Genomic DNA, 25669 nt, shown 5'->3' with positions numbered 1-25669 from the left:
CTGTTGAGAGCCAGGTGACTGGTCACACTCAGGTTGACAGATGCAAGAGAGACACAGGTCATCATGCGCACTAACGCCGCATGCTGGCACCAAGAGGAGAAGCGCAAACACCATGGAAACATGGTGCACATTAAGGCTGAACAGGCTTTCCCCAGTGCTTAGTGCTGCAATCGTACAGGGCACAGGAGGACAACACAGTTCTGAAGGACAAAACATCCCAGAGCCACACTCTTGGGATAGTTAGGTATGACGGCAAAACCCGACAGAACACTTAAGAACACCGAGTTCTCTGTATCTCTTCCTTTAAGAATAATCTTTTGCCAACTCTGAGGCTAACAGGACCTCCACCCGAGTTCATTCAACTCCAGTAAGGGCAGGAAACCACCTCAGAATCCACAGGTGACAGCCTGACTGGCACAAGCCCACATCCAAGGACAGACACCCCTCAGGAGAAGCAGGACAGCAGAACCTGTTTGTCTTTTCAGAGCGGGGCTGTGAAAACCAGAACTCTCAAAGGTCAGCAGTGGTCTGTGCTATCCCAAGCACGTGGCACCTGGCAAACAACCACAGGAGCACACAGGTGGAATTCTGAGATCAAATTTATTTTGTTTCAGTTTCAGTTACTTTGTTTACTGTAATTTACACAGGAGACTGAAGAGTAAACCAGGTGCTTTACATTCACCACACGTCCCTCAGTCTCCACAGCTGTTAGAACAACACAGGAGTCCATCCCGGGCTCTCATTCCCTTGTGTGCCCAAGCTCCTAAGGAAACTATGGATGTCTTTGAGTTGGTTTCACTGGGGAAGGTTGGGCTCTCCAGTGCCAGGGTTAAAACCCAGGGTTTGCTGCTAGGGGTGCGATGCAGTGGGAATCTCTGCCATTGCTCCCATGAGACACAGGGCAGGGCGGAGGGGACATGAAGGCCAAGTCTGCCAACAAAGGGGTCACTCCTGTGCTCTGATGGCAGGGTGCTGTGTTCTGGGGTGGAGGTTAAAAAGGCAGTGTGTAACCTAAAGGATTCAACAGTGTGATTCTGGTCAGGGTCTCAGGGCTAACAAGAGGAAACAGCATCAGACAGAAAGGTCATAAGAAAAGAAAAGCCTACCCAGCTACTGCTCCTTTCTCATAAAAGAAAAAAACAGAGGCAGAGGAGGAAGAGGAGGAGGAGGAGGAGGAGCAATGAGGAGGAAGCAGAGTTAGCAGCAACGCTCAGGTCTAGCTGGGCCTCAGGACGGCGACAGACCTGGGCCACACTCAAGCTGTTCCTAGCTCTTCATTTCCTCCTGGCTTGGACCACAACAGAAAAAGAGCTGGATGTGATCACTCTCCCACCCTGTGAGCTGAGAGCAATACAGACTATCCACAAAGTCTCCAGGCTGTAATTCCAGAAAAGCCATTTCAGAAACAAAACTCCACAGAAGTACTCCACACAGCCTGCAATACCACTCAGGTTAATTGCTTGATCGCCGTTTGCTTAGCCAGAGTCTGAATATTGTCTAGTGTTTATTATAAATCACAAACCGTCATCACTGTTTTTTGCTAAATTTGATGTAGAAAAATACTTGAAATTCAAAATACAAAAATCCAATAAAAAGTGGCAATTTTTAAAAAAGGATTTCCCCAACCCTTGGGCAAACCAATAAAGAGCTTTGACTCCTTACTTGACAGATAATGTTGGATTTGGCTGGAAGATAGTGGCCACCCAGAAATAAATAGTTATAAATACATCCAGAGTTTACATTCCAGAGTCACTGGAGTATCTAAAAATTTGAAGAAATCTTTCTGTAGGAGTTGTTGCTGATGGAATGAGACTAAGTGTGTGTATGTGGTGAATTGAAAAAACAGAAACATAACCATAGGCTGTACACACTGGTCCACACCTGGCATTCACGAAGCACGCCAGCCAGCACCACGGGGCACCACAGGGCAGTCCGTTTGTCCATCAAGGGCATCATGTTGATGATTATTAATATCTGTTCCAGGTATATATATTGAAAATATTTTCTTTAGTATTTTTGTTGAAGGCAGGTGCAGTACTTTGGAGAAAACGCCCTGATCCCTTCGATCTTTACATGTACATACATATATATATACACTCGTGTGTGTATCTAGACCTGTAGCCATATGTGCTTTACATACAGCTACAGACATGCACACACATATTCACACACGCATAAGTGTGTGAGAATGTGTGTGTGTGTGTGTGTCCGTCACCCGCGTGTGTGCACACATGTGCTCGAACTGTCAGACACACACTGGAAACATCCAACACTGAGACGCTGGTGGCTTCAGTCATCACAGGCCGCACTGGTCCCCCTCACTTGGCCTTGACTCCGTAGCTGTAAGAAAGTAAAGAAATACACAGCAAGTTAAGCCACAGGCTCTCCTGAGAGACTCCACACGGAAAAACTTTGGTAGAAAATATTCCCCACATACTGCACCCTAAAATTTTGTTCTGTTTAAAAAGATTCAGGCCACGCTAAAGGCAAAACATTTTGTTTCATCACAGGAAAAAAGTAAACTGGCAGCACGAACAAATCACAGAAAGTTAATACTCAAATCAAAGTGACAAACAACTAAAAAAAAAATGTTTTAAACGAACATGAAATATAGAGAACTCTGGGGAAATATCAGAAGTATTACTCAATTCTGGTTCAACAAAGCAGCCCCCTCTCACGACAGAGCACCTCTCGCCCGGGAAGGCAGCGCAGGCAGGGAAGGGAGAGCTCCACCAGGGAGCAGCCAGGAGCCTCCGCCAGGTGGCCCACGGCCCCTGCTGTCTCATGGACACCTGCAGAGTACACAGGCGCCCGCTGCTCTGTACAGAGTAAAGCTAACTGCAAAGCAACCTGTGCCACATGGGACACTTTACACCTCCAGTGAGCTACTGAGGTGGGCCTCATGGTGTGGCAGGAGGAATCCTAGATTTTTCTGGGAATGACAAAAGGCTCTATTGAGAACCAGGTCCTCTGACTGGCTGGTTATCAAAAGGCCAACCAGCTTCCGGGCCAGTGCCACTAAGTAAGCAGTCACACCGACAGCAGATGGATACTGTTACGCTCAACCTGGTCCACAGAATGACCCAGTGAGACACACCATAGGCTGACGGTTTCTACGATGGACATCTATTCAATTCTAAATGGAGAATCCCGTCAACTGGCAAGAACCTGTGTGCTCAAACTACCCATCACCAAAAGGCACAGGCTTTTGGACACTCTTTTCCCCGGGTCTTCACTTACACAGTCTGATAATGTCTCTGACCTACAGGGGCCTCATCTAGGCATCAGCAGCCGACGTGCCTCGGACGGAACCCTTCTTACGCATCTAAATGTAAAATAAAATCATGAGCTGCTAAAATGACTCTAGGTAGGGTTAATAAGCAAGTGGAGAGAAAGGGACTAGCAACAATTATAGAGACAGCCTGCTTCTCATGTATCCCCAGAAGGGAGGGAGTTCTGAGACCTTCAAATGATCCAGGCTCCAACAAACTTATGGGGGAATCCCTTTAACAGCCTGGAAAGTAAACTGCATCCGCATCTAAACAAAGGCACCCGTTACAGCAGCAAATGGCCAGGGACACAATTGCAAGGGAAGTGTCAATATACTTTGAGAAAATGCTTTGGAGGCGGGGCTCTGGACGAGACAGGAGTCTGTGAAGGTGCTGCCACTGTGGCTCTGTTTAAGAGCAGCTTCTCGATGCCTTCAGGTTTACTAGGAGTAAGGATCAGAGAAGAGACACAGAGAAACAGAACACAGAAGAGAACCAACAAAGAGCAGGCATTTCTAACAGCTATAGACAAAATCCCCCCCCAAAGCAAACAAACAAACAACCCTCAAAGGAGAACACCAGAAACAGACAGAAAACAAACAATACTGTATTTCTAAAACAACCCCTACTGCAGGAATAAAACACTCCTGTGACATCACAAGGAACTATGTAAGGACGGTTAGCCCAGAATGTTGAGATCTATGTAAAATCATTCTGAAGTATTTACAGATGAAAAGCCGCCTGCACCCCGAGCCCAGGGCAGAATGCAAGCAGGTTCACAGGGGATTTCGTTCAGCCTGAGTCCTGAGCGTCTTCAGCTCTACCCCAGATGGCTGGCTGAATGACTGGCAGAGCTGCTGCTGGGCTCCTGCTCTACTGCCAGAGATGAGAGCAAGTCAACATCTCCAGGCCAGGGCCTCTCTAGGTGTGCTCAGGTACCAGCAGCCTGAGAACTTCCAAAGAACCAAGAGTGGGAGCAGCAGCCCCCAGCCATGTTCTGTCCCAGGGTCAGGGGTCAGGGGTCAGAGCTCATCGTCTCGTCACCAGTGATCAGTCTTCCTCAAGGGAGAGTTCAGCATAAACTCACACCAGGGCCAAGGCTAGCTCACCCCCGAGGGCTGGTTTTCTGTAACCCCTAGGCTCTGGGAAACACAGGCTGGAAGCAGCTTCAGCCTGAGCAGCTGCTCCAGAGCTGACAGCACAACAGAAACTGGAACCTGGAGGAAACTAGGAGGGAGTACACAGCAGGCAGAGGCAAAGGGTCCGTGTCGGGAGGGCTGGCGTCTGGGCGGCTCCTCAGGAGCACTAACAATTAAGAAGTGTGCATGAGGCAGTGGGAGGTGTGGACCAGAAGACTGCAGGGTGAGGCCTATGCTTGCCTGTGTGATTACCCATGGCCAACCTTAGAACACAGAGGGAGGGAGACTGCTATCATTCCACCATCCTACCAGACCCAGAGTCCCAGCCTCAGTAAGAAAAAAACCAAAACCCCTACAACGTCTCTTTGAGAAAGTACCTTCCAAATTCAATCAAGCAAAAATAATCTGGAGCAAAATCCATTCATAAGTTGAAGTCTGCCTATAGTTTACTTCAAATAGAAGGTAGGCTAAAGCATTGTATTGCCATATAAAGAATATACGCTATACTCCTTTCTGAAGATTTGTGTAGGGCTAATTAAAAGCAGGCCTGCTCCAATCACCCAAAGTAACCAACTGCAGACACAAATCCTTCACTGTGCTATGGCAGAGACACCATCCCATTTGCACTAGAGTCCAACTTCCTGCCACTCCCAGTAACCACATGGGGCTTGAGTCTCACGGGCTAGCCATCAGATACCACACCTGCAGGGCTGGCAGAGCCAGGCCTGTTGGAAGGACTCGAGATGACTGCTTGGAAGCCCTGAGGGTCCTGGACATGCCTTGGATTCACTTCCCACTCTGGGAAGGAACTGCCAATTGCAGGCAAACACGGCCCAGGGAAAAATCAAAACCAAATCCTTGCTTAACCATGAAACTACACCCTGATCCCCTGCCAAGGACCGCTGGAATGTTCCTAGAGCTTACCAAGGCAGAAGAGCTCACGGTTAGGTGGGCGGGGAGATGGCACTGCTGGAACCAAGAGGACGCACCAGCTTAGCTTAGCTTGCCTTGCCTTGCCTATGGAGGGAGGGAGGGAGCTGAGCTGACTGCTGACCATGCTGAGCCACAGGCATCTCCATCTAAAAGGACTGAGACAGAGACTGTCACAGATACTGACGCCCGAGATCTGTCTTACAGGGACACATTCTGGGGTAAGAAGGTTCCAGTCTACATTGGGGGGGTGGGGGGGTGTTAAGTGTCTGAAAAACTCCATTTTGGTAAAAAAAAAAAAAAAAAACCATGGAAAGAAATAGCCTCCAGCACTCTTCTTAAGTCTAAGTACTCTCTAAGCATGTACACTTTTAGAGACAGACACAGCCGCCACAGCAAGGCTTACTGTTTCTAGTTCTTTCTGAGTCTCGTCCTCCATTCGCCTAATGTCTTCCATTGTCAGGTCAATCCACTTGTCAATCCAACAAAAGAGCTGGCGATGTAAGTTCGTAAATATCCGTTTTTCTTGCTTTAAAACAAAGTGGCAAAAACATTTGATTAGTGATACATTAGCTTTATGTGCCCCAAGCATCCCATAAAATGAACATGTGCTTAGTTTGAAAAGTCCATTTTATACAACAGCAGAAACTACGCCAAGTTTGGTGGTGCATTCCTATAATCCCAGTCATTACTCAGCAGGCAGATGCAGGCGATCTCTGTGTTAGAGGCCAGCTGGTTATATAGTGAGTTTCAGAAAAGCCAGGGGTATGTATAGACTTTGTCTCAAATTATATATATATATATATATATACACACACACATACACACACATATATATACACACACACAAACTCACATGCATTCATATATATGTAATATATATTTAGTTATATATACTATATTTAAAACCATACATAGTTATATAGTTACATAAATATATATATATGTACAGACTTTGTCTCAAAATTATATAATATATACATACATTCATACATATGTAATATATTTATATATAAATATATACTATATATAACTATATAGTTATATAGTTACATAAGTATATATATATATATATATATATATATATATATATATAGTTACATAGTTTTATATAGAGAGTTTGTTTGTTCTTTTCAAGACAAGGTTTCTCTGTGAAACCCTGAAATTCACTCTATAGACCAGGCTGGCCTCAAACTCAGAGATTGGCCTGTCTCTTGCCTCCCAAGCACTGGTATTAAAGGCATGTGCCACCACTTGCCTGGCTAAAATATAAAATCTTTATAACAGAAACCTTAATTCTGCCTTACTATTATTATATACAAAATAAAAATAAAAGAATTCCCTGTGAAGGGTGGCAAGGCAGCCTGTCAGGTAGTGGTGCTCGCCTCCAACCATGATGGCTTCAGCTCGGTCTCTGTATGGTGGGAGACAAGACACAACTCCCACAAACTTCCGCTCTCCACACCACCTAGGTGGTGCACGTACCACAGATAGCAAATAAACATTAATTCAAAATCATTTTCAAAATTCCCTGTGAAATGAGAAAGAATTTCCCCTGCAAAAGGATTAATGGTCTGATAGACGCCAAGAGCACATGACATACAAAACTGGATTCCATGTGTTTCTGCTGGGCTCCATATACTGACAAGTACTCTCAATGCCAAGGATCAAAGGTCAACCACGTTCTTCCACAATGAGACTAGACCTCTGATCAAAAGACATGCTGCACTTAAGGAAAGCCTGCACTACATTAATTCTTCTGTGCTATATATCTTGCTGCCCGTGTGTCTGTCTCCCCCCATCCCCCACTACCATGTACAGAAATACTGGTTTAAATACCCAACTATTTAAGTTGCATTCAACTCTCCCAGAGAGAGCAAAGTAGATGCAAGAGCTGACTCTTTGGGGACAATTTTCAACCTCTCCCCCATGAACAGAAAGCTTCGTGTTTACACATGCAACTTCTCTGTGTCTAAACAGAACTGTCAATATATTGACAACGATGTCAAGACGAGAAGGCCAGTATGCAGAGAGCAAGCTCAAGAGCCAGCTGTGATTAGGTAGAAGAAACACCGGTTTTGGTAGTTTAAAAGCAGGGAGGTTGTTATCCAAGTGGCAGAACCTCTGTGGGGATCCAGTGGGTAACAGGGTGTCTTTCCTTCCCTAGGATTTCTTTATAAGTACATGCACTAAGTATGTGCATGCATATCTGTGTACCTCATGCTTGTAGTGACCTTGGAGGCCAGAACAGGGTGTGGATCCCTGCAACTGTGTTACAGATGGTTGTAACCATCATATGGATGCTGGGAATCAAGCCTAGGTCCTCTCCGGCCCCCAAGGACATCTTTGTAGTGATGATGGGGGGGAATACTGTGGAAGCGTAAACAGAGCATTCCCACGTCCTCCTGCTTGTTTATGACCAGGGGCATTTTGTTTTGTGTGCTGTTGGGCAACACTGTGCACAAAACTGATTGCACCACTATGATCCCTCCATATCTAGCTGTGTATGTTATTATCATCATTGTTTAAAAAGCAATTAGGCTTTGGATCCCTGGATCATGTCCCCTATTTAGGGTCTATCTACTTTCAGCAAGACCTCTAAAGAAGCCATTTCAGACAAAGGCAACATAGTGCTAGAGAGAAGTGCTCAGGATACCGACTCTCCAGAGGGGAGGTCTCTGTACTCAAGTGCTGGCACAACCATCAGGAAAGCACTCTGTCTCTCCTAAGGATGTCCCTTAAGTGTTGGAGAGGTGGCTCAGGGAGGTTCAGAACACTGGCTGCTCTTCCGGAGGACCCAGGTTGGGTTCCCAGATCCCACATAATAGCTTTCAACTGTTTCTAACTCCAGCTCTGGATCATCTGATCTTCTGGCTTCCACAGGCACTGCATGTATCTAGTGCAGACATATATGCAGGCAGAAGAACATTGCACACATTAAGATAAAATCTTAAACAAACAAAAAACCACAAACAAAAAAAGAAAAAAGAGTCTCTTAAAATCTCATTATATTTGGATTTGATGTTTTTAGTGTATCACACATGGGGATGATAACTTTCATGTATCAAAAGAGATTGCGATATCAGAGACCATTTTCCATCAGATCCCAGAGCCGACCCTCCCACCCCCCAGGAAGGAAGTCCCACCCTTCGAACAGGTTTACCTTCTGGATAAAGTTCTCTACTTTGCTCTGCAGCCCCCACCACTTGAACTTGATGGTCACCAGCTTATAGGCACACATCCTAGGACAGTCGGGGGTGTTTGCCAGCTCTTTCTAGATGAGAAAATTGAAACAATGTGACGTCAGTGTTTAGGTTTTGACTGAAACAGACTGCTATGGAACACCACCATGGACAAAGAGCATTGCTTCTCTCTGCCATCCAGCTGTGAGGTCAGCTGCTGTCACTATACAGGAAGCTCTTAACACAGTGAGCCTAAATAGGGAGGCTGTGTTCCCTAACTCCCCCTGGGGATCTGCTCATGACCTTCCACCATTTCTGTGTTTCCAAATATCTCCAATGCAGCAGCAGTTCATAACAGCAGAAGGCCACAGGCAGGGATGCAAATGCACACTGCTCACAGCACGGCCTGTACACATGCAGTTTCAGTTCCCAGAGTGCCTGCCACACACTGGCATTCACTCAGATGATGTGGATGGAAAGTCAAGCCTAGCTTGGATAAATGGGGATGTTGTGAGCAACGGTCCTCACTCAGGCTGTGTAATGGCTGGGGGGGGGGGGGGGNGGGGGGGGGTCAGCTGTACCTTGAACAAGAGCACCCCAGAGCGGGGCTTCCTGACCAGTAACACGCATTCACGGAAAGTTGGAGAGGGTGATGAGACCAGCACCTGAGTATCCAGCTGCTCTACCACCCACACAAGCAACTCTGACTTACGTGTGTGCACATACATACACACACGTGTATTTGCAATGACAGAATAACACTACTGTCCTTGGTGGGAGCCATTCATCTGTCACACCACAGAACACACTGCTGCTATCAGACATGGAGGGTCACAAAGCTATGTCGGGTCAGGTCTGGCCACCTGCGTTCAATCACCCAATAACAAGAGCCAGTTTAATAGTGAGAAGCAGAAAGAGGAGGTTTACTCAACGTAGTCACACTTCGAGAGGGACAAAAATATGTGGAAAGCCCCTCAAATCCACCTTTGGGGCCCTAAAGTGAGACTGAAGTTTAACCAGAGGGCCAAGGTTATGTACGTAAGCCCTGGCAGGATGGGTACCGCTCCCAACTGACCCACCGTTGTCAGGGCTCAGTTTTATCCTGTGAAACGTTCATTGTTGTGGAATCTCTTTCTGGAAGACAACCCAGCTTCCCCTCTGACAAGCTCCTTCTCCCAGCACTAGGAGTCCTGGGGAAATCTACACTGCTTTGAGTCCAATGTTTAAACAATCTCAAGTCAGAATGAGATAGACCCAAGTGTCTCTCGGGAGTATCTTCATTTCTAGCAGACGAGCTAAACTGGCACGTGCCTCTCCCTCTCCTTGACTGCAGGCCTGGCTCTAAGCTGGCCCTGGTATGGATGAGGTCAGTCAGCTTGCCTCAGAAGGCCCAGTTCTGCAGAAAGGATGGTAAGGTGAGCCTCCCACAGAACAGTTCTTCAATACGCAAGGAACCCAAGCTGGGACCTTTAGCCCAGTGAGTGCTGCTGAGAATGAGGAGAACATGGCTCCAGGGTCAGTCAGGTCGAGCTGGCACTAGGTCAGGCACATGGCACCCAGCTGTGGCTCCTACTGTACAGAACCCTTATTTCTGCTGGCTTCACTCCTCTGTGTGGACAGGAAGAGCTAAACTATTAGATCACCCATGTTCCACCGAGGTGAACCAGGGCTGAGCAAACTTAGCTCCAAGGCTACAGATGGTAAAGCAAACATGCCCTTCCCATTCAATGCCTGTGAAGCCCCTGTCCACACCCTCAGGCTACAGTTATCTACAGCTCAGCCACCACCCCCAGTAACACTAATAGCCCTAAGCAACTTCCAGCTGGGACAAGTCCTGGGTACTACAAGCCACAAACAACTTCATTTCGAACCCTAAGAGTTGCACACTACATTCTCTACAAAAGTTTACCTGTGTGCCCGTCAGCCTTCTCCCCAAATTGAGAGGAGACTCAGTTCTAATTAAAGGAGTGAGCCAAATGTAACATAAGCGCCCTCCACAGGCTGGACTCTAGCACACAAGGACTCCACAGTGAGCCAGGCTTCCCAGTGATGCTGGCAAGCTACTAAAGCCAATTAACACAGCAATTTATAGAGTTTACACTTGGCTGTAAGAATTATTTTAAAAATTAAATGCCCCCCCAAATCCTAGTTCTAGAATCAATCACCTCATGTTTATTTATTTTCAATCTTCTCATTTTCCATCCAACTTATAAGCAGTTATTAAAAAAAAAAAAAAAAACCCAAAACAACCCTTTGAGGGAAGAATATGCAACTCAACTAAACTCTGCTCAAGTAGACACCGGCCTGCTGCCTTGACTTCCTGGCTGTCTTCTGGAGGTGTCAGCGTGTCACTGGAGTCACACACAATCTACGTGTCTTCCTGCAGTAGCTAACGTGTGCATGGCTCTTTAGGTGTGGTTCCTACCGTCTTCCTGCAGTAGCTAACGTGTGCATGGCTCTTCAGGTGTGGTTCCTACTGTCTTCCTGCAGTTGGTAATGTGTGCATGGCACTTTAGATGTCGTTTCTACATGTCTTTCTGCGGTAGCTAACGTGTGCATGGTATTTCACATGTCATTCCTATTTAAAGTGACTGATAAAGAATCATCCTGTAATCCAAGCTATAGACTTTGGGTTGGTGGGATGGCTCAGTAGGTAAAGTGCCTGCTGCCAGGCCTCACTGCCTCAGTTCAACCTCTTGGTACCACATGAAAGGAGAGACCAACTCCTGCAAGCTGTCCTCTGACCCTGATGCATGCTCTGGCGTGCATACACAAGTGCATTCAAGTGCCTACATGTATGCATGAACGTTGTGCCTACATGTATGCATGTGTACCACATGTATGCCTGGTGCTTGCAGAGGTCAGAAGAGGGCATCAGATTCCCCTGGAACTGGTCATGAGACAACATGTAGATGCTGGGAACCAAACCCAGGTCCTCTGAAAAAAAAAAAACAGTGAATTTACCTGCTAAGCTGTCTCTTTAGCCCCTAATTTAAATGAAAGAAGAAAGACTGAAGAGAAACTTATAATCTTCAAAAAGGTATTTCCATTGTGACACAACGAAGTTCCATCCTGTATCAAGTTCCTAAGAGCTCAACTGCTTTAAAAAACAACTTCTCGAAACAACCCAAAGGGCAGGGAACAGAAAACAGAACAGGCCTTTTACACATTGCTCCAATCCAGCCCAAACCTATAACTTCATTACTTGCATCAAGACAGCTATAGCTAACTCTGCTGGTTCAGTTATTCTGCCAATAAGTGAGTTGTGAATAGATTAAATTTAAGAAGGAGAACATTAGCCGGTTAACAGAAGAGCAGCCAGCAGTTCTATGAGATGGGCGTCCCAAGCTCAAGAGCCCCACATTAGGTTATTTCCCACATAATTCAAATTTCATCCATAATGTAGCATGTACTAGTTAGTTGCAAAATGTTTTCAAAATTGCATTTAAATCATTTGTACAGTCACAGAATTCCTTACATTCATGTTACTAACTATAAATGAAGCCTCCCAAGTCCAATCATGTTTTCAATTTAAGAGCAAGCGCGTATTAGGTTACTCTGAGGCATGTGGCCGAGGCCTTCGGGGAAGCAACGCACACAGCAGCCACACATCATGGCTGAGGACTTGCAGCTTGTGCAGCTTCGATGGTAAGCAATCAGCCAACATTAGCCTCAGGAACAAATGTCTTGATCTGTGACAGAGAAGTATGTACAAATGCTAAGAGAAGTAGACGAGAGCCTCTAAGGTCTCCTCAGCCTGCTCCCTAGCTCGCTTCACACTGTAGGCTCACTGTGGGGTGCTGTGGGGTGGGCAGAGCCGGCGCTCCTCTGCAGCAGAGCAGTCTTCATGCGGTTCACACTCCCCAGTATTTTAGTTTTTCAGTGGTAGGCAATCAGAATGCTCAGTTTTGGCGGCCGAATTTGGAGTGTTAAGTTTCCAACCGAAATCACACTAAGAAAGTTAAAAATAAATGTGCCGCAAGGGCTGCTGCCAGTGTGCACCAGCAAATGTCAACACAGGATCACAGAACACATGGCAAGCTTGTGCAGCGCAATCTCAGGCGAGGCGAGGCGAGCCCCATCCCTCTCCAACGCATCCGGTCTTCTCTTCTCTAGACAGCTTTTCCTCTGAGTCTTTTGGGTGGGCCTGAGCTGACACTGTAGCTTACTGATTGGCACTGGTTACTGAGGGCACAGGTAAGCAAGGTGCAGCCACAAACCATGGTGGTCTCATGGTGGGACTCTGAAAACAGAGAGTAGAACACGGAGACTACCCTGGCCTGAGGTACCAACAGTCTCACAGGGGCACCCAGAGGCCTCTAGTGGGGGTGGGGGTTCATGGTGGGAGACTTTTTGCTTTGAAAAAGTTCCAAAGGATGACCAATCATAAGTAAGTTTATAAAAACAGGCACAACAAATTCACAAAGGCCCTAGTTGTGAGGAATCAGCAGCAGTGTCCATCCTCCCTCACAGTGACTGGGACAGTTCACCTTCCCCATCAGGGATGAAAAGTCACGCTGAGCAGGTGACCTGCAGGCCCTGCTCGATGGATTCAGAAGCCCAGCCAGAGCCCCGCTCTGCCAAGTCACTCTCCGAACCAGGCAGCATACAATTCCAGAGGCCTGGGTCCTGCAGGTCTACCTAGAAGCAGAGGCATTCCACAGACAAGCCAAGGCAAGAGCTAGCAGGCAGCAAGGGCACCCTGATGTTTGAAGACATGGGACTGTTCATTTTGACATCTTTGGGAGTTCTACACATATAATTAAGGCATACTAAGTGCTAAATGCACTTTAAAGACTTCACCTAAAAAGTGGGGTAAACAAACCATGTAGTCCTCCTCTGAAAACATGCCATGTCTGTAAAGAGAATTATACAGAATCCAAAATGTGACCTAACTAGAAACCAGTTTGAGTTCCACACGTTACCTGCTGTGAGGTTTCAAACAATACAGGAAGGAAGCAGGCCCTCAACTGCTTTGGACCTCAGGCAGTCAGGTTAGGTATCTGTAGCTCTGAAGCACTGTCCATTAGGAGAGCCACATCGTCCACCTGGAAGGAGGCTTTCACAGCTGCACTACGGCTTCTCCTCAGCCTTGTCCACTGCTCCCGTCCCCAGCACACCACCTCACCTCAGCTGACAGACAAGGTTGCTGTTACCTCTCCACACGTGTGGAATAGAAAGAGAAATCAATTGCAAGGACACAGAAGAAACAAACTGGTGTCTCTACAATGTGAACAGGAACTCAGAATGGCTACAAGGGCTGTCCTAGAGTGTGACTGAGCAGCGCATGCAGCAGGAGTCTGAAAGGCCAAGCTCCCGCTGCCAGCACTTTGAAGAACATACTTGCACGCATCAAACCTCTGGAATTTCTGGGACAGCTCCTGTTCCTGACCCGATCACCATGTGCACCACTGTCTGGGCACTGCACAAGCAGGTGCTTTGGCACAGCCTCCTAGTTAGGAGCGATCATCCATTTGTGGACACAGACGCTGGCTGAACTCTTCCTTTCATTAGGTTAGAATGACACCGTAATCTTCAACTTGTTACTGAAGAGCAGGAGGAACACAGGTGTAAAATGCTACTGAGAAGCCTACGATAGGTGGCTGTGCCAGTGTCACAGACACACATCCTCCAGATGGAAGGTAAAGCTACACATACATATGCATGCGTGTGCATGCAAACAGTGCCACAGAAAAGGATGATGCTCGTCAGCAGTTCTGCCTTGAAGCAAAATTCTTAATCAGGTTATAAATTGCTCTATCCACATGCACAAAGTCACTTCATGTTGAACTCTAAGTAATAAAGTATAATTCATGTGCTCAGATCTTCTAATTTCCTTCTTCTTAGGGAAAATGAGCAATGACTAAGGCCTACTCTCTAGAGCTACAGTGTATTCCTAGCTTTGTTAGTTTGTTTTAAGTAAAACTTTGTATCATAAGTGGGAAAAAGCCTGTGCTCACAACAGACTTAGTTAGGAAAGGACAAAGTCTCCACTGCACTGCGCCACCCAGCTGGGAAATGCTCTGAGCTCTGTGGCCCTGGCTTAACAGCTAAGCCACCCCAAGCATTCACTAAACACATAAGAACAAGGGGCATGGACTCAAGACCTAAGACAAAAGAATTCTAACTACTGTGCGATGGGGAGGTACAGACGGACACTTGAGTGCACGCATGCTCATACAAGAAGGGGAAGAACTTGATCTTCTGTAATGACTTCCTGTACCCAGCACAGACTCCTGTCCTTTAATCTTCCTGACAACTCTTGGGGTGGGTACTAATGTTTCAATTTCAGAGGCATAGAAACTGAGGCTCAAGGCACACATTATCCACAACCTAATGCATGTACCTTCATGGTATTTAATGAGTCTCCCTTTGTGCCTCTATCACTAAAGATGCCTTGACCACTCTCTACAACTGTCTAAGCACAGAGTTAAACTGTTAATGACACAACATAACACACAAGAGGCAAAAACGTGACCTACCTCCAAGTAAGGATCTGCCTCATGGCCAAACCTTACTCCTCTGAGCAGCACTGGACCCAGGCTGTGAACCTGCAAGCACCAGTTTCTCCTACCCTGGTCACATTTCTCATTTATTAACAAAAGCACCTGTACGTGCGGCCCAGCAAGGTTTGGAAGGTTAAAGGTGTCCCTGGGACCACAGGGAACCTCCTCTCAGCTGAATACAGCCAGGAAGGACCACAGGAAGTACCTCCATACCAAGTCAGGGAGGTATCTGAGCAGTCACTGGAGTACAACTTAGTAACAGAGTGCTTGCCCAAAAAGTGTCAGGTCCTGGGTCTTCTAAAGACACCTAAAGACACAACCAAGCAAACCAATCGACCCTGAGACTTTCACTTAGCCCTGGAGCCACATTCTGGGATGTGGGTAGCATTTGGGTAGCAGCAGCCTTCTGCTGAAGTAGCAGCTGGAGGATGAAAGGTCTCATAGAGGCCACAGGCTCTCCAGCCTGCATGGCAGCCTGAGTCTGGCACACCTCCGCAGTCATCTTGTCAGGGCCACACACACTTCTTTTGTTACTTGCTCATATTTCTGAAGTGTAGAAACCCCAACCACCCAGCGACCTTACTCTGCTTGTCAAGTCCAGAGGTGCCCATTCCCATGTGTGTTCAGTTACTGTCACTGGCTTGTCTTCATGTTCCTTCACATCAATAAATGGTAGTTTTACATATTTACTTCACTACTCGGGATATCCACAAGGTCATGGAAGGCCAGCTAGCAGCTGCTTTGTGGGAGTACCTGCACCTACCACCATGTGAACAACCGGAGCAAGTGATCCATACACAGGTGGACAGAAGGAGCTCTTGGCGTGCGCACTATGAAGTCACTGCTGCACCTGCTTTGTAGGCACAGTCTATTGTGGCTCAAGCCTGTCATCTTTGCATCTGTGAGGCTGAGGTGGGGAATTACTAAGTGTTTAAGGGCTGCCTGGGCTATGTAGTGACCCCCAGGTAGCATTGGCTCCTGCATGAAAATGAGTCACCAAATAAACTTAAGCTACTCTAGATAGAATTTTACATAATCAAAGATCAAGGACTATGCATAAACACACATCACAGCAACAAAGCAAGAGCAAACCATGCCAGTTACACATTCTTACTTCCTAAGAACAGAAAAACCAAGTCAAAGCTAAACACAAGGAATTCCGTGGCCCGTCAGAAACCTCTCAAGAGACCCAAGAATTCCTGCACTTCTGCACTCAAGCAGAACAAGCCGACCATGCAACGGGTGTGTAAAATCTATAATCAAACACTGTTAACTGGGTGAAAAGCTCAGACTTTTCTCACGAGCCTTCTGCTTCTTCATCCCCCGTAAAAGCATTGTGTGCCAGAGTCAGCACCAGAGAAAGCAAGGCCGCCTCCGCAGAGACTGTGCCTTGGGAGCCACTAGCCTGAGTGAAGGGGATGAGCCTGGAGATGGGTGGGGATCTTCTGGAAATCCCTTAGTCTAGACTCAGATGATGGCCATGGACTCTGTTCGTCACTGTGACATTTACCACTACTTGAGTATTAAGTCTCTAGTCATGGTTATTAGATTGGCAGAGTTTTGAACTATACCCTGGAAACAAAAATGAAAATATGACAAATTATGATTCTTTCTTTCCTTTCTAAGATAGGGTCTCACTATGTAGATCAGGCTGGCCTTAAACCTCGGAGTCCTGGTGGTCCTCTACAGGAGCAGCCAGCACTACACTGCTCCCTCAGGCTGTCAGCAACTGTTAAGAGCTTGGCTGCCAAGAAAATCCTGTGGGTGAACAGCCTGCTCCAGTCAGGTGTGGGTTTTTATGCACCTCCTGGTGCGTCAAACTCAGCAGAGGAAGCTGCCATTAACCCTGTAAGCCGTGTTTAAGGGGTTCTATCTGGTGCAGAACACTACACTTCTATAGTGGTTTCAATGTCTCTGTTGGCTGTTTTTTCCTACTTCATGAGTGGAGTGAAGGTGTACTCTCTCTAAATACAAACACTTGCCACAAAAGCCACTCTCTGGCATCCCGCTTTCCAAATGTGTAAGTATCAATAAGTATCAATGAAACACCTGGGTGAGGGGAGCACTTGTTTACAGTTGATACAGACTAGACCCTACTATAAACCTTCAATTAATACGGATTCTGTCCCGTCTAGAGTCAGGAGAAGACATCACAGTCACCAAGACCACAGCACTTGCTTCTCTTTGTATTCCTCAGCAGAGTGGCACACAGCACAGGGTGGCACACTGAGGGTGACAGCCTGGTTCTGCTCCGTTTGCTAATGCAGCACATACTCACAGACCAACTGCAAATGGTCCTAAGTCTTTATCACAGACAAATCCCTCTGTGCAATTTAAACACCACCACCTCTTTAAGACCTGTAACCTAGCAATTGTTATGTTTGCAAGACTCTGCTTGTCAGCACGGTCAGCAGCCAGTACCTTCCAGTTAGGTCCCAGGGGTCCTCTCTTGGTCTTGACTGAATGGAATAACGCAGGGTCTTCATCAGCTTTGTAGTCCTGTAATGCAAAACAGAGTCAGAGATGAAGAAGAAAACCAGAGACCAGTCTTTCTGAAGCTAGAGCTGTATGTGTGTGTGTGTTTTACACATAGGGGAAGGTGTGTCCACATATAGCATTTGCATTTGTGTGTGTGTGTCAGTGTGTGTGTGTGTTTTACACACAGGGGAAGGTGTGTCTACATATAGCATTTGCAGTTTGTGTGTGTGAGTGTGTGTGTGTGTTTTACACATAGGGAAAGGTGTGTCCACATATAGCATTTGCATTTGTGTGTGTCAGTGTGTGTGTGTGTTTTACACATAGGGGAAGGTGTGTCCACATATAGCATTTGCAGTTTGTGTGTGTGTGTGTGTGAGTGTGTGTGTGTTTTACACATAGGGGAAGGTGTGTCCACATATAGCATTTGCAGTTTGTGTGTGTGAGTGTGTGTGTGTTTTATACACAGGGGAAGGTGTATCCACATATAGCATTTGCAGTTTGCATCCTGATACTTTTTAAACCTTTATCTCAACTATGCAATTACAAGTGTTGAGCTCTGATAGAAGGCCACCAAGACAAGCTGTCCCCAGAAAGGACACACAGAGAGGAGCTGCCCTCAAGGGGCAGGGCAACCGGAGTCATTTCACTTGTTTGGGCACAACAGCACTGACTTCCATTGCTACCAGTTAGGTAAGTTCAAACTCCCAACTTAGACCCGCATCATAAAAAGCCAGTGTGCTTCCTCAAACTCAGGAAAGAAGTAACTGATCAGGCCATCCCAAGACTTACACTCACAAGCACAAGTAAGCCATGCTAGCAAAAACAAGCCTATAAGCCTCTGAACCATTCTCTTCCAGCCAGAGGTTCAACATTAAAGCCAGAGACGGGTCTATGTCCCCCACACTGAAAAGGTGTTATTATATTAAACAACCACTTCCAGCACCATTTCACTCCATCAGAGTTCCTGTGGAACAGCTACCACACGATGATGAGGGCTAGAGCACAGGGCTGGTCCCTAAGGTCAGTCAAGCTCAAAGAGGCAGACAAGACAAGACAAAACAAAACAAAACAAAATCCCCAAGAATCTATCAACTACCAAAAGAAAAGAAAGAAAGTTCAGTCAGAATCAAAACCAAACAGTATCAGCCAAGAACAGATCCCTTACAACAGACAAGTGCATCGGTCTTCATATTTGAAAGTAGAAAGACATACCATGTTTAGGATATTTTAACAGTTAACTTCTAATCATCCATCTACTGCCTAGAAGGCTGTCCATAATCTGCCCTCTTATTCTCTTTGAGTGAGAAGCCACACCCCTTTTCTCTTATGGACTGGGTACAACGTGGCTGTGGTCATAGCAGCCATGTTTTTCCTCAGCTGTAGGGACTGCATAGTAAATACCACACATTCTGATCACGGGCAGCCAACAAGTAAAGGCTAGACTACTATTCTATGTGTCACTATGAAAGAAGACACAGAAGGCTAATGCATGTCACATCTGGGAGACAAACCTTGATTTTGGACGCATTAAAATGTGAAAGGAAAGAGGGAAACCGGACTTTAGAACTGAGGATGAAAAACTGGGGGGTGAGGGTGGGGGCTGTGCAAACCTACTCATCTCCATAGAAAAACTCTATGTGAATTCACAATAAAACGTACATGATTCCCTCTAGCATTGAATAAATAAAACCAATGGCACCAAATACAGTTCAGACACTAGGACAAGTCAACTTGTAAGAAGGGAGGACTCAGCTTAAATTCTGGTCAGGTTGGCCCCAGGAGACCAGTGAAGGTGAAGCTAAAGAAGGTCAGAAGGGACAGACACTTCTGCAGTCCCACCCCACGCCAGGCCAGGCCAGGCTGCCACGTCAAACACCTACAGAACCCATCTGCAGCAGATTCAGAAAGCAAAGGAACTGAAAACCTTGTGAAAATATCACTATAGATCGACACAGCGTTCCATAGAGCACATCTGTGAGCCCTTGCCGTCAATTCCAGCCACGGGCTGCTTTCCTAAAACATACCATGGAGAGCCCCACCCCGTGAGGAACAGACACGGCTTCCTACACCTGGACTTCAACCAAACTCTAAAAATACTTGCTCATTTGATGTGTGTGGGTGTTTTGCCTGTATGTGTATCTGTGCACTTCATGTATGTGCATTGCCCTTGGAGGCTTTAGGTCCCCTGAAACTGGAGTTACAGAAGGTTGCAAGTCACTGCATGGTGGCTGGGAATTGAACCCCGGTCCTCTGGAAGAGCTCTTAATCAACTCTTTGATCTTTGCCTTGGCTCACATGGTTATACCATACAGGGCAGCCAAAAGTGTCAGCAATCTGGGGGGTGAACATTTGAAAAACCAAGATGTCAGTCTCAGCAGCAGGGGTGTCCAAGTAGGTCTTTCTGAGACAGATACGTAGACTGAAACCTTCTCCTCTTTGCAGCCAACATTAAAGGCATTATACTTAAGAGTGTAACTCGACCCAATTATTGACAACAGCACTGTAGCCTGACAGGTGAGAATAATGCACCTTGTCAAAACCAAGACACTTTGCGTTTGCTAGTTTGAATCTGTAAATGTTTAATCAGTTGAATTAAGTAGCATAATATGAAAAGGTAGGAAGTGGATGTAGTTTTCACATCCTCAAGTTTTGTATTTCTACGATTAATTTTTTAAACAGTATCTTCTTGCTGCAGTTTTCTTGTTGGGTACCTGATTTGGTCTCTGGATTTGAAAACTGGTCGATTTATATCCATATCACAACAGACAAATCTATTCCTTCATGTATGACAGTTTCAGCATACAGAATGCGACCTCAGCTACCAATTACAGCTGCAAATGAGCAATAGTGTGGAATGAGACAGCCTGCTGGCTTTGTTAGTACTCTGTCTCCTGTGGGATCCCAGGGGGAAGGGAGGCTCTGATGGAGAGAAGCCCCTGGCTCATGGTTTATTGTGCTTGCCACCAGCTGCAGACTTCTCATCTCATTAGTTCTTTTAGAATACTGTGGGTGAAGACAGCTGCAGTCTACTTCAGTCTCCAGCTCCTGGGTATTCTGAAGGCTGAATCTACTATGCACTTTCTGTATAATCCTTGGGAAGAAAGAAGGCAAATTCACTAGGCCAAGGAAATGCACTTTAATAAAAAAAGGGGGGGGAGGGGGGTTAAAACCATGTTTAAATGGAGAAAAATCTTATTACTGAGGTGCATTGTGCTTAACATATTTTTGTGATCTAATTTTCATTACCTATACAATGCCCAGAGCCTGGTCAGGATAAGGGCCTGGTAAAAAGCATCATTATCTAGCTAAGGCGCACCTTCCGAGACACTACTTGTTTCTCCAACAATAGTCCCAACGACACAAAAGCACAGCAGAATCAGCATAAGACGCGTCTGGATTAGTGCTAACCAACGCTGTGTCACTGACACTCTCATTTAAGTAAAAACGAAGGCGAATGGAAGCCAAGACCCCTCAGAGAACAAACTCAAGTATGATACGGTAAATCAGTGGATTAGTGCCTCTATGCCGGAGTCCCAGAATGCAGTCATTAAATCCATATAAGGAACTGTTCAGCCCTGGTTCAAGAAAGCTGCTCTACCTCATGGGTACACATCTGTTACTTACTGCCACCCTCAACAGAGACCCTCAACAGAAACCAGATTAATTTTGAAGACAAAGAATATTATTTTTATGAATCTTTTAGCATAGTGGCTGTTCTCCAAAATGCAAGCATAAAACCTGTGCTGAGCCAACCTAAATATGTCCTTGAGCGCAGACTGAACTCATGATTCTGAATGGGGAAGAGAGTGGGTGGTGAGCTTGACAGCTGGTGGAAAGTCAAGATGAGCCTCAGACACCAGACAAGCCTCAGAGTGAGCCTGGGTCAGCTAGCACAGGTGAGGGTAAGCAGTAAGGAATAGCTGTGCAAACACCAGCCTTAGCAACTCTTAGGACACCTGCTCAGGCAGACCAGGGCCCAGCCAGTGTAACCAGATGCAGGCGGGGGGGGGGGGGGGGATTTTACAGAGTGAATGCTAGGCTCACAACGATTAATTAGGTGTCTATTCAAACAGCTCAGAGATAATCACAAAGTTTGAAATGCATGGGCACTACTGCTCAGCTTAGCAAAGCTTGGGGAAAGGCTGAATAAAAACTGAAGGCAAATCGAGCACCCAACCTATCAGCACTCCTTGACCCCTTTAAATACTCCAGTCCTTAGAAAACAGAAAACTGTAAAGTCTCTGACCCAGTCAGTGCTAACTGCCTGCCTGGAGCTGCAAAGCAGGCCAGCTGGCTGAAAAGTGTCTGTGTTGAATGTTACTGTAGCAGGGAAGTAGCTCTGCTATCTGGTATAATAGCAGAAAAGTAACATTTACTAACTTGTTTAAGAAACTGACTTCAACAGTTATTTTCCAATCAGCAGCTTTCTTTTCTGTTTTTAATTACATATCCCCAGTGACTCGTCACCCTTGCAGGTTCCCACAGAGTACCATTAATACAGTATAAGTAAATCTCATTAATTCAGGTTCTACCACCTTGGAATTTATAATCACTGGCATAGGGGCCTGGCTGAAGTTTATCTTTGCATGATCTATGAAAAAAAGATTTGCTACACAAATTAATAGAGTAACAAGATCTCAGGAGGGTTGTTTAAACAGTTCAGAAGTGTTTTAGAGCAATTCAGAAGGCTTCATTTGCATATAATTATTATGCTAATTACAAATCATTCTTATCTATTCATTAAAGCAGAGTCCCAAAGGACCACTAATTGTCAATAACTTGTTGGCCTAGTTTCTCTTACTAGATGTACCTCAGAGGAACGAAACTGCATTAAAAATATTGTATGATCTAGCCGCTTCACGAATCCTTCTGCTTTCCACCAATGAATCCTAAAAGCTGCATTTACAAACACCTGTACTGAGATCAAAGGTGCCATCCTAGTGTTGGCTGGGAGATATGGACAGAGCAGTCCACAGTCTTTCTAATGGCACAGAGACCTCTACACGGGCCTGGGGTGGCAATGATGATCCCAGATGGACTCAGTGTTTACAGCCTAGCTACCTATGGCCACTCCGGTGCCATGGGCCCCGCCAGGTTAGAGAACAACCTGACCCGAGACTTCTTCCTGCTTTCCGACCCTCTCCTTTCCTTGCCGGAAGCCCATGCTGTGTTAATGAGGGAAGACCCCCCTCCCCCAAATGGCAACGCCAGATTTTCAGCTAAGAAAAGTTGACTACCAAATGTGTGATGTGACACACTGCACATCTGACACCAGAGCAAGGAGCGGCAGGTGAGGTACATGTGAAGGCTCAGAGAGTCTGAAGCAACTGCCTGTGCTCCCCTTCCCAGCTGAGTTTACTGGTGTGGGCGTGTTTTCTGTACAGAACTACCACATTACCCTTCCTTTATGTTTGTATACTTGTTATACTTCTTAAAAATAAAGGCCCATGCCATTAACTATAGTACTCAGGAGGCAGAGACAAGTGAAATCTGAGCTGAATGCTAGCCTGATCTTCACAGAGATTGTTTTAAAATATAAAACAAAGAACCACACCCTATAAAAAAACTGAAGGCACTGGGCTGGGCAAACGCCTCAGCAGGCCAAGGTGCTTGCTGTATGTGCTGCGACTCAAGTTCAATTCCAGCTACTGTGTAAAGGCAGAAGAGGAGAATACACTCTACAAAGTCATCCTCTGACCACCACATGTGCACCCCAGACAGACAGACAGTCTCTGTCTGTCTCTCTGTCTCTCTCTGTCTCCCTCCCCCCCCCCTCTCTCTCTTTCACACACACACACATACACTAAGGCGTTTGTAGGTATTTAAGACTATAGGTGTCTGGCTGGTGAGATGGCTCAGTGGGTAAGAGCACTGACTGCTTTTCTAAAGGTCCCGAGTTCAAATCTCAGCAACCACATGGTGGCTCACAAACATCCATAACATGATCTGACGCCCTCCTCTGGTGTGTCTGAAGACAGCAACAGTGTACTTATTTATAATAATAAATCAATCTTTGGGCTGGAGGAAGCAGAGGTTCTAAATTCAATTTCCAACAACCACAGGATGGCTCACAACCATCTATACAGCTACAGTGTACTCATATACACAATATAAATAAGACTATAGGTGCCAATGAAATAAATTAACCCACAAACATGCCAATGGCAGCAATGATGTTCCCAGACACTCAATGTGTTCGGCAGTGCTCTGAGAGTTTGTGTTTCCCCTTTGAATGACAGTACATCACAGAACATTTTACAGCAAATGCCATCAACTAAAAGGGGAATGTCCTGATTGGATATGCCCTACCTACACTGCAGCTCTTAAGTCCAGGGTCCTGTGTGGTCCTGTGTGACATGAAAATGACCAAACACTATAAAGCCATTTCCTTTCAGTAAAAGCAGAATCTAGAAAAAAAAGCACCGTTCTTGCTGGACTGAACCAGAGAGCACAGCACCCCAGCAATGCTCTCTGCCCTAACCTGGGGGAGGGAAAGGATGTTCTTTGCCTGTCAGCATTACTCATGCCCCAGAGCGGGATCAGGCTGCTGTCTGGAAAACTGTATCTGAAAACGGGGCTGGAGAACCTCTGTTCCTGCTCAGGCTAGAGAACAGCCTCCTCGGAAGTCACACTGCCACCAAGGTGGCCACACCTCCAATCCCAGGACTGAGAGTCAGGGGCCAGCCTGGTCTAAACAGCAAGTTCTGGACCAACCAAGCCTTAATAAGGCTTCTCAAAAAAAAAAAAAAAAAATTACATCTCTGAAAACGATTTTTAAACAGGAAACTGCTCAAAATATATTTTCTGGCTTTTAGAATCCTCCTTCCACCCACCCTCCCCACTATCTTTCTTCTAAAATCTGAAAGAAACTTAAGTTGGTAGTGGTGTCCAGTCAGAAGGTACTTTTGGGAATGTTTTTACAAACAGAACCATACACAGGGAACAAGCAGTATGTTATTTTCCCACAAGAGGGCGCTGCTACCCTCTATGACTCCAAAGGCTCCGGGCCTCTCTAAATCCATGGACGTACTTGACCATGTAAGGCAGCTGACTAAAGCAGCAAAATATTTTCACATTTATTTTTAGTGGTAACCATGCTTACATTTATTTATGTCATCTCTGAACAAAATACCTTTTGTAAAAGTATTTAAACATGTAAAACCAAACTTCATATGTTAATTTCTAAAAGTAATTTATTTCCAGAATTTCAGAAAATCACCTACAGGCTCAGCATCAGCAGCAGGTCAACTGCTGGAATCCATTGAAAGGTGGAAGGAGAACAGAATACAAGGTTGGCCTCCAGCCTCCACAAGGCAGTCATGACACACCCTGCCCCACCCCACCCCCACACATACAGAAACCCAACACATTGCTCTGCCTCCCCCCTTTTAGAGACTCAAAGATCATAGCCAAAGGCCATTGGAAAGAAAATGGGCTAAAGTACAAACTTTGAACATGACTTCAAGCCTGGGCACAGTAGTGCCTGCCTACAATCCTATCACTCAGAAAGCTGAATCAGGGTTAGGAGTTCAAGGCTAGGCTACCTGAGACCCTAATCTCCACCTCCTTCAAAGCCCCACAAAACAGATTCAAAACAAAGAACAAGACTTCTCCCCCCGCCCCCCGCCCCAATAAGGTTTTGTAGGCTGTCCCAGGCTGTCTGTACAATGCTCAGGAGCAATTTAGACAAAGTCAACCAATTCCATTATAGTCATGCATTCATTTAACAGCCCCAGCCTACAGCAATCACCACAAAAGCTCCCATGGAGGCGAGGCTGCACTGCTGTCCACACAAGCAACAGTTACTGCAATCTACTCCATCTGTCATCAACACCAGAGCTCACTCACTGGTTAAGAAACTTGTACTCTTTAGATGGGTACAATTATTCTTTTATCTGGAGAAATATTTACTAGACCAACACCCAGCAAACATTGAGCTCTAAGAAACACTTATCAAACAAGGAGATAAAAGTCCCTATGCACCTTGAGCTTCAAACCTGGGACAAAAGGCTGAGGTGCCTGTTTAACATATCAAAGCAGACCTGGCCTCCAGGTCCTTGCAGCACCCTCAGGCCTAGCCTACCTGTTACAGGTTATGGTCTTTCCCTTCTTCCTTTCTTTTTTTTTTTTTTTTTTTTTTTTTTTTTTTTTTTTTTTTTTTTTTT

General features: G+C 45.9%; 1 protein-coding gene across 3 annotated transcripts in view; it reads right to left on the bottom strand.

Annotated features, from left to right (window-relative positions):
- Positions 1-581: 581 nt before the first annotated feature.
- Positions 582-25669, bottom strand: part of Pitpnb (phosphatidylinositol transfer protein beta) — a 52678-nt gene continuing 27590 nt past the window's right edge. For 2 of the 3 annotated variants that reach the window (XM_021163484.2, XM_021163486.2), the window contains exons 8-11: positions 17448-17525; positions 8502-8612; positions 5745-5867; positions 582-2340 (exon numbers count right to left, since the gene is read on the bottom strand). In XM_021163484.2, the coding sequence (XP_021019143.1) occupies positions 2290-2340; positions 5745-5867; positions 8502-8612; positions 17448-17525 (363 nt within the window). In that variant the 3' untranslated portion in view covers positions 582-2289. Of the gene's footprint in view, positions 2341-3240; positions 3326-5744; positions 5868-8501; positions 8613-17447; positions 17526-25669 lie in introns of all 3 variants that reach the window. The other variant, XM_021163485.2, reaches the window with a different exon arrangement.

The sequence above is a fragment of the Mus caroli genome, chromosome 5 (genome assembly GCF_900094665.2).
Source record: "Mus caroli chromosome 5, CAROLI_EIJ_v1.1, whole genome shotgun sequence".
Classification (NCBI taxonomy): domain Eukaryota; kingdom Metazoa; phylum Chordata; class Mammalia; order Rodentia; family Muridae; genus Mus; species Mus caroli.
The sequence above is the reverse complement of the archived record's forward strand: the minus strand, read 5'-3'. Positions and strand labels throughout refer to the sequence as shown.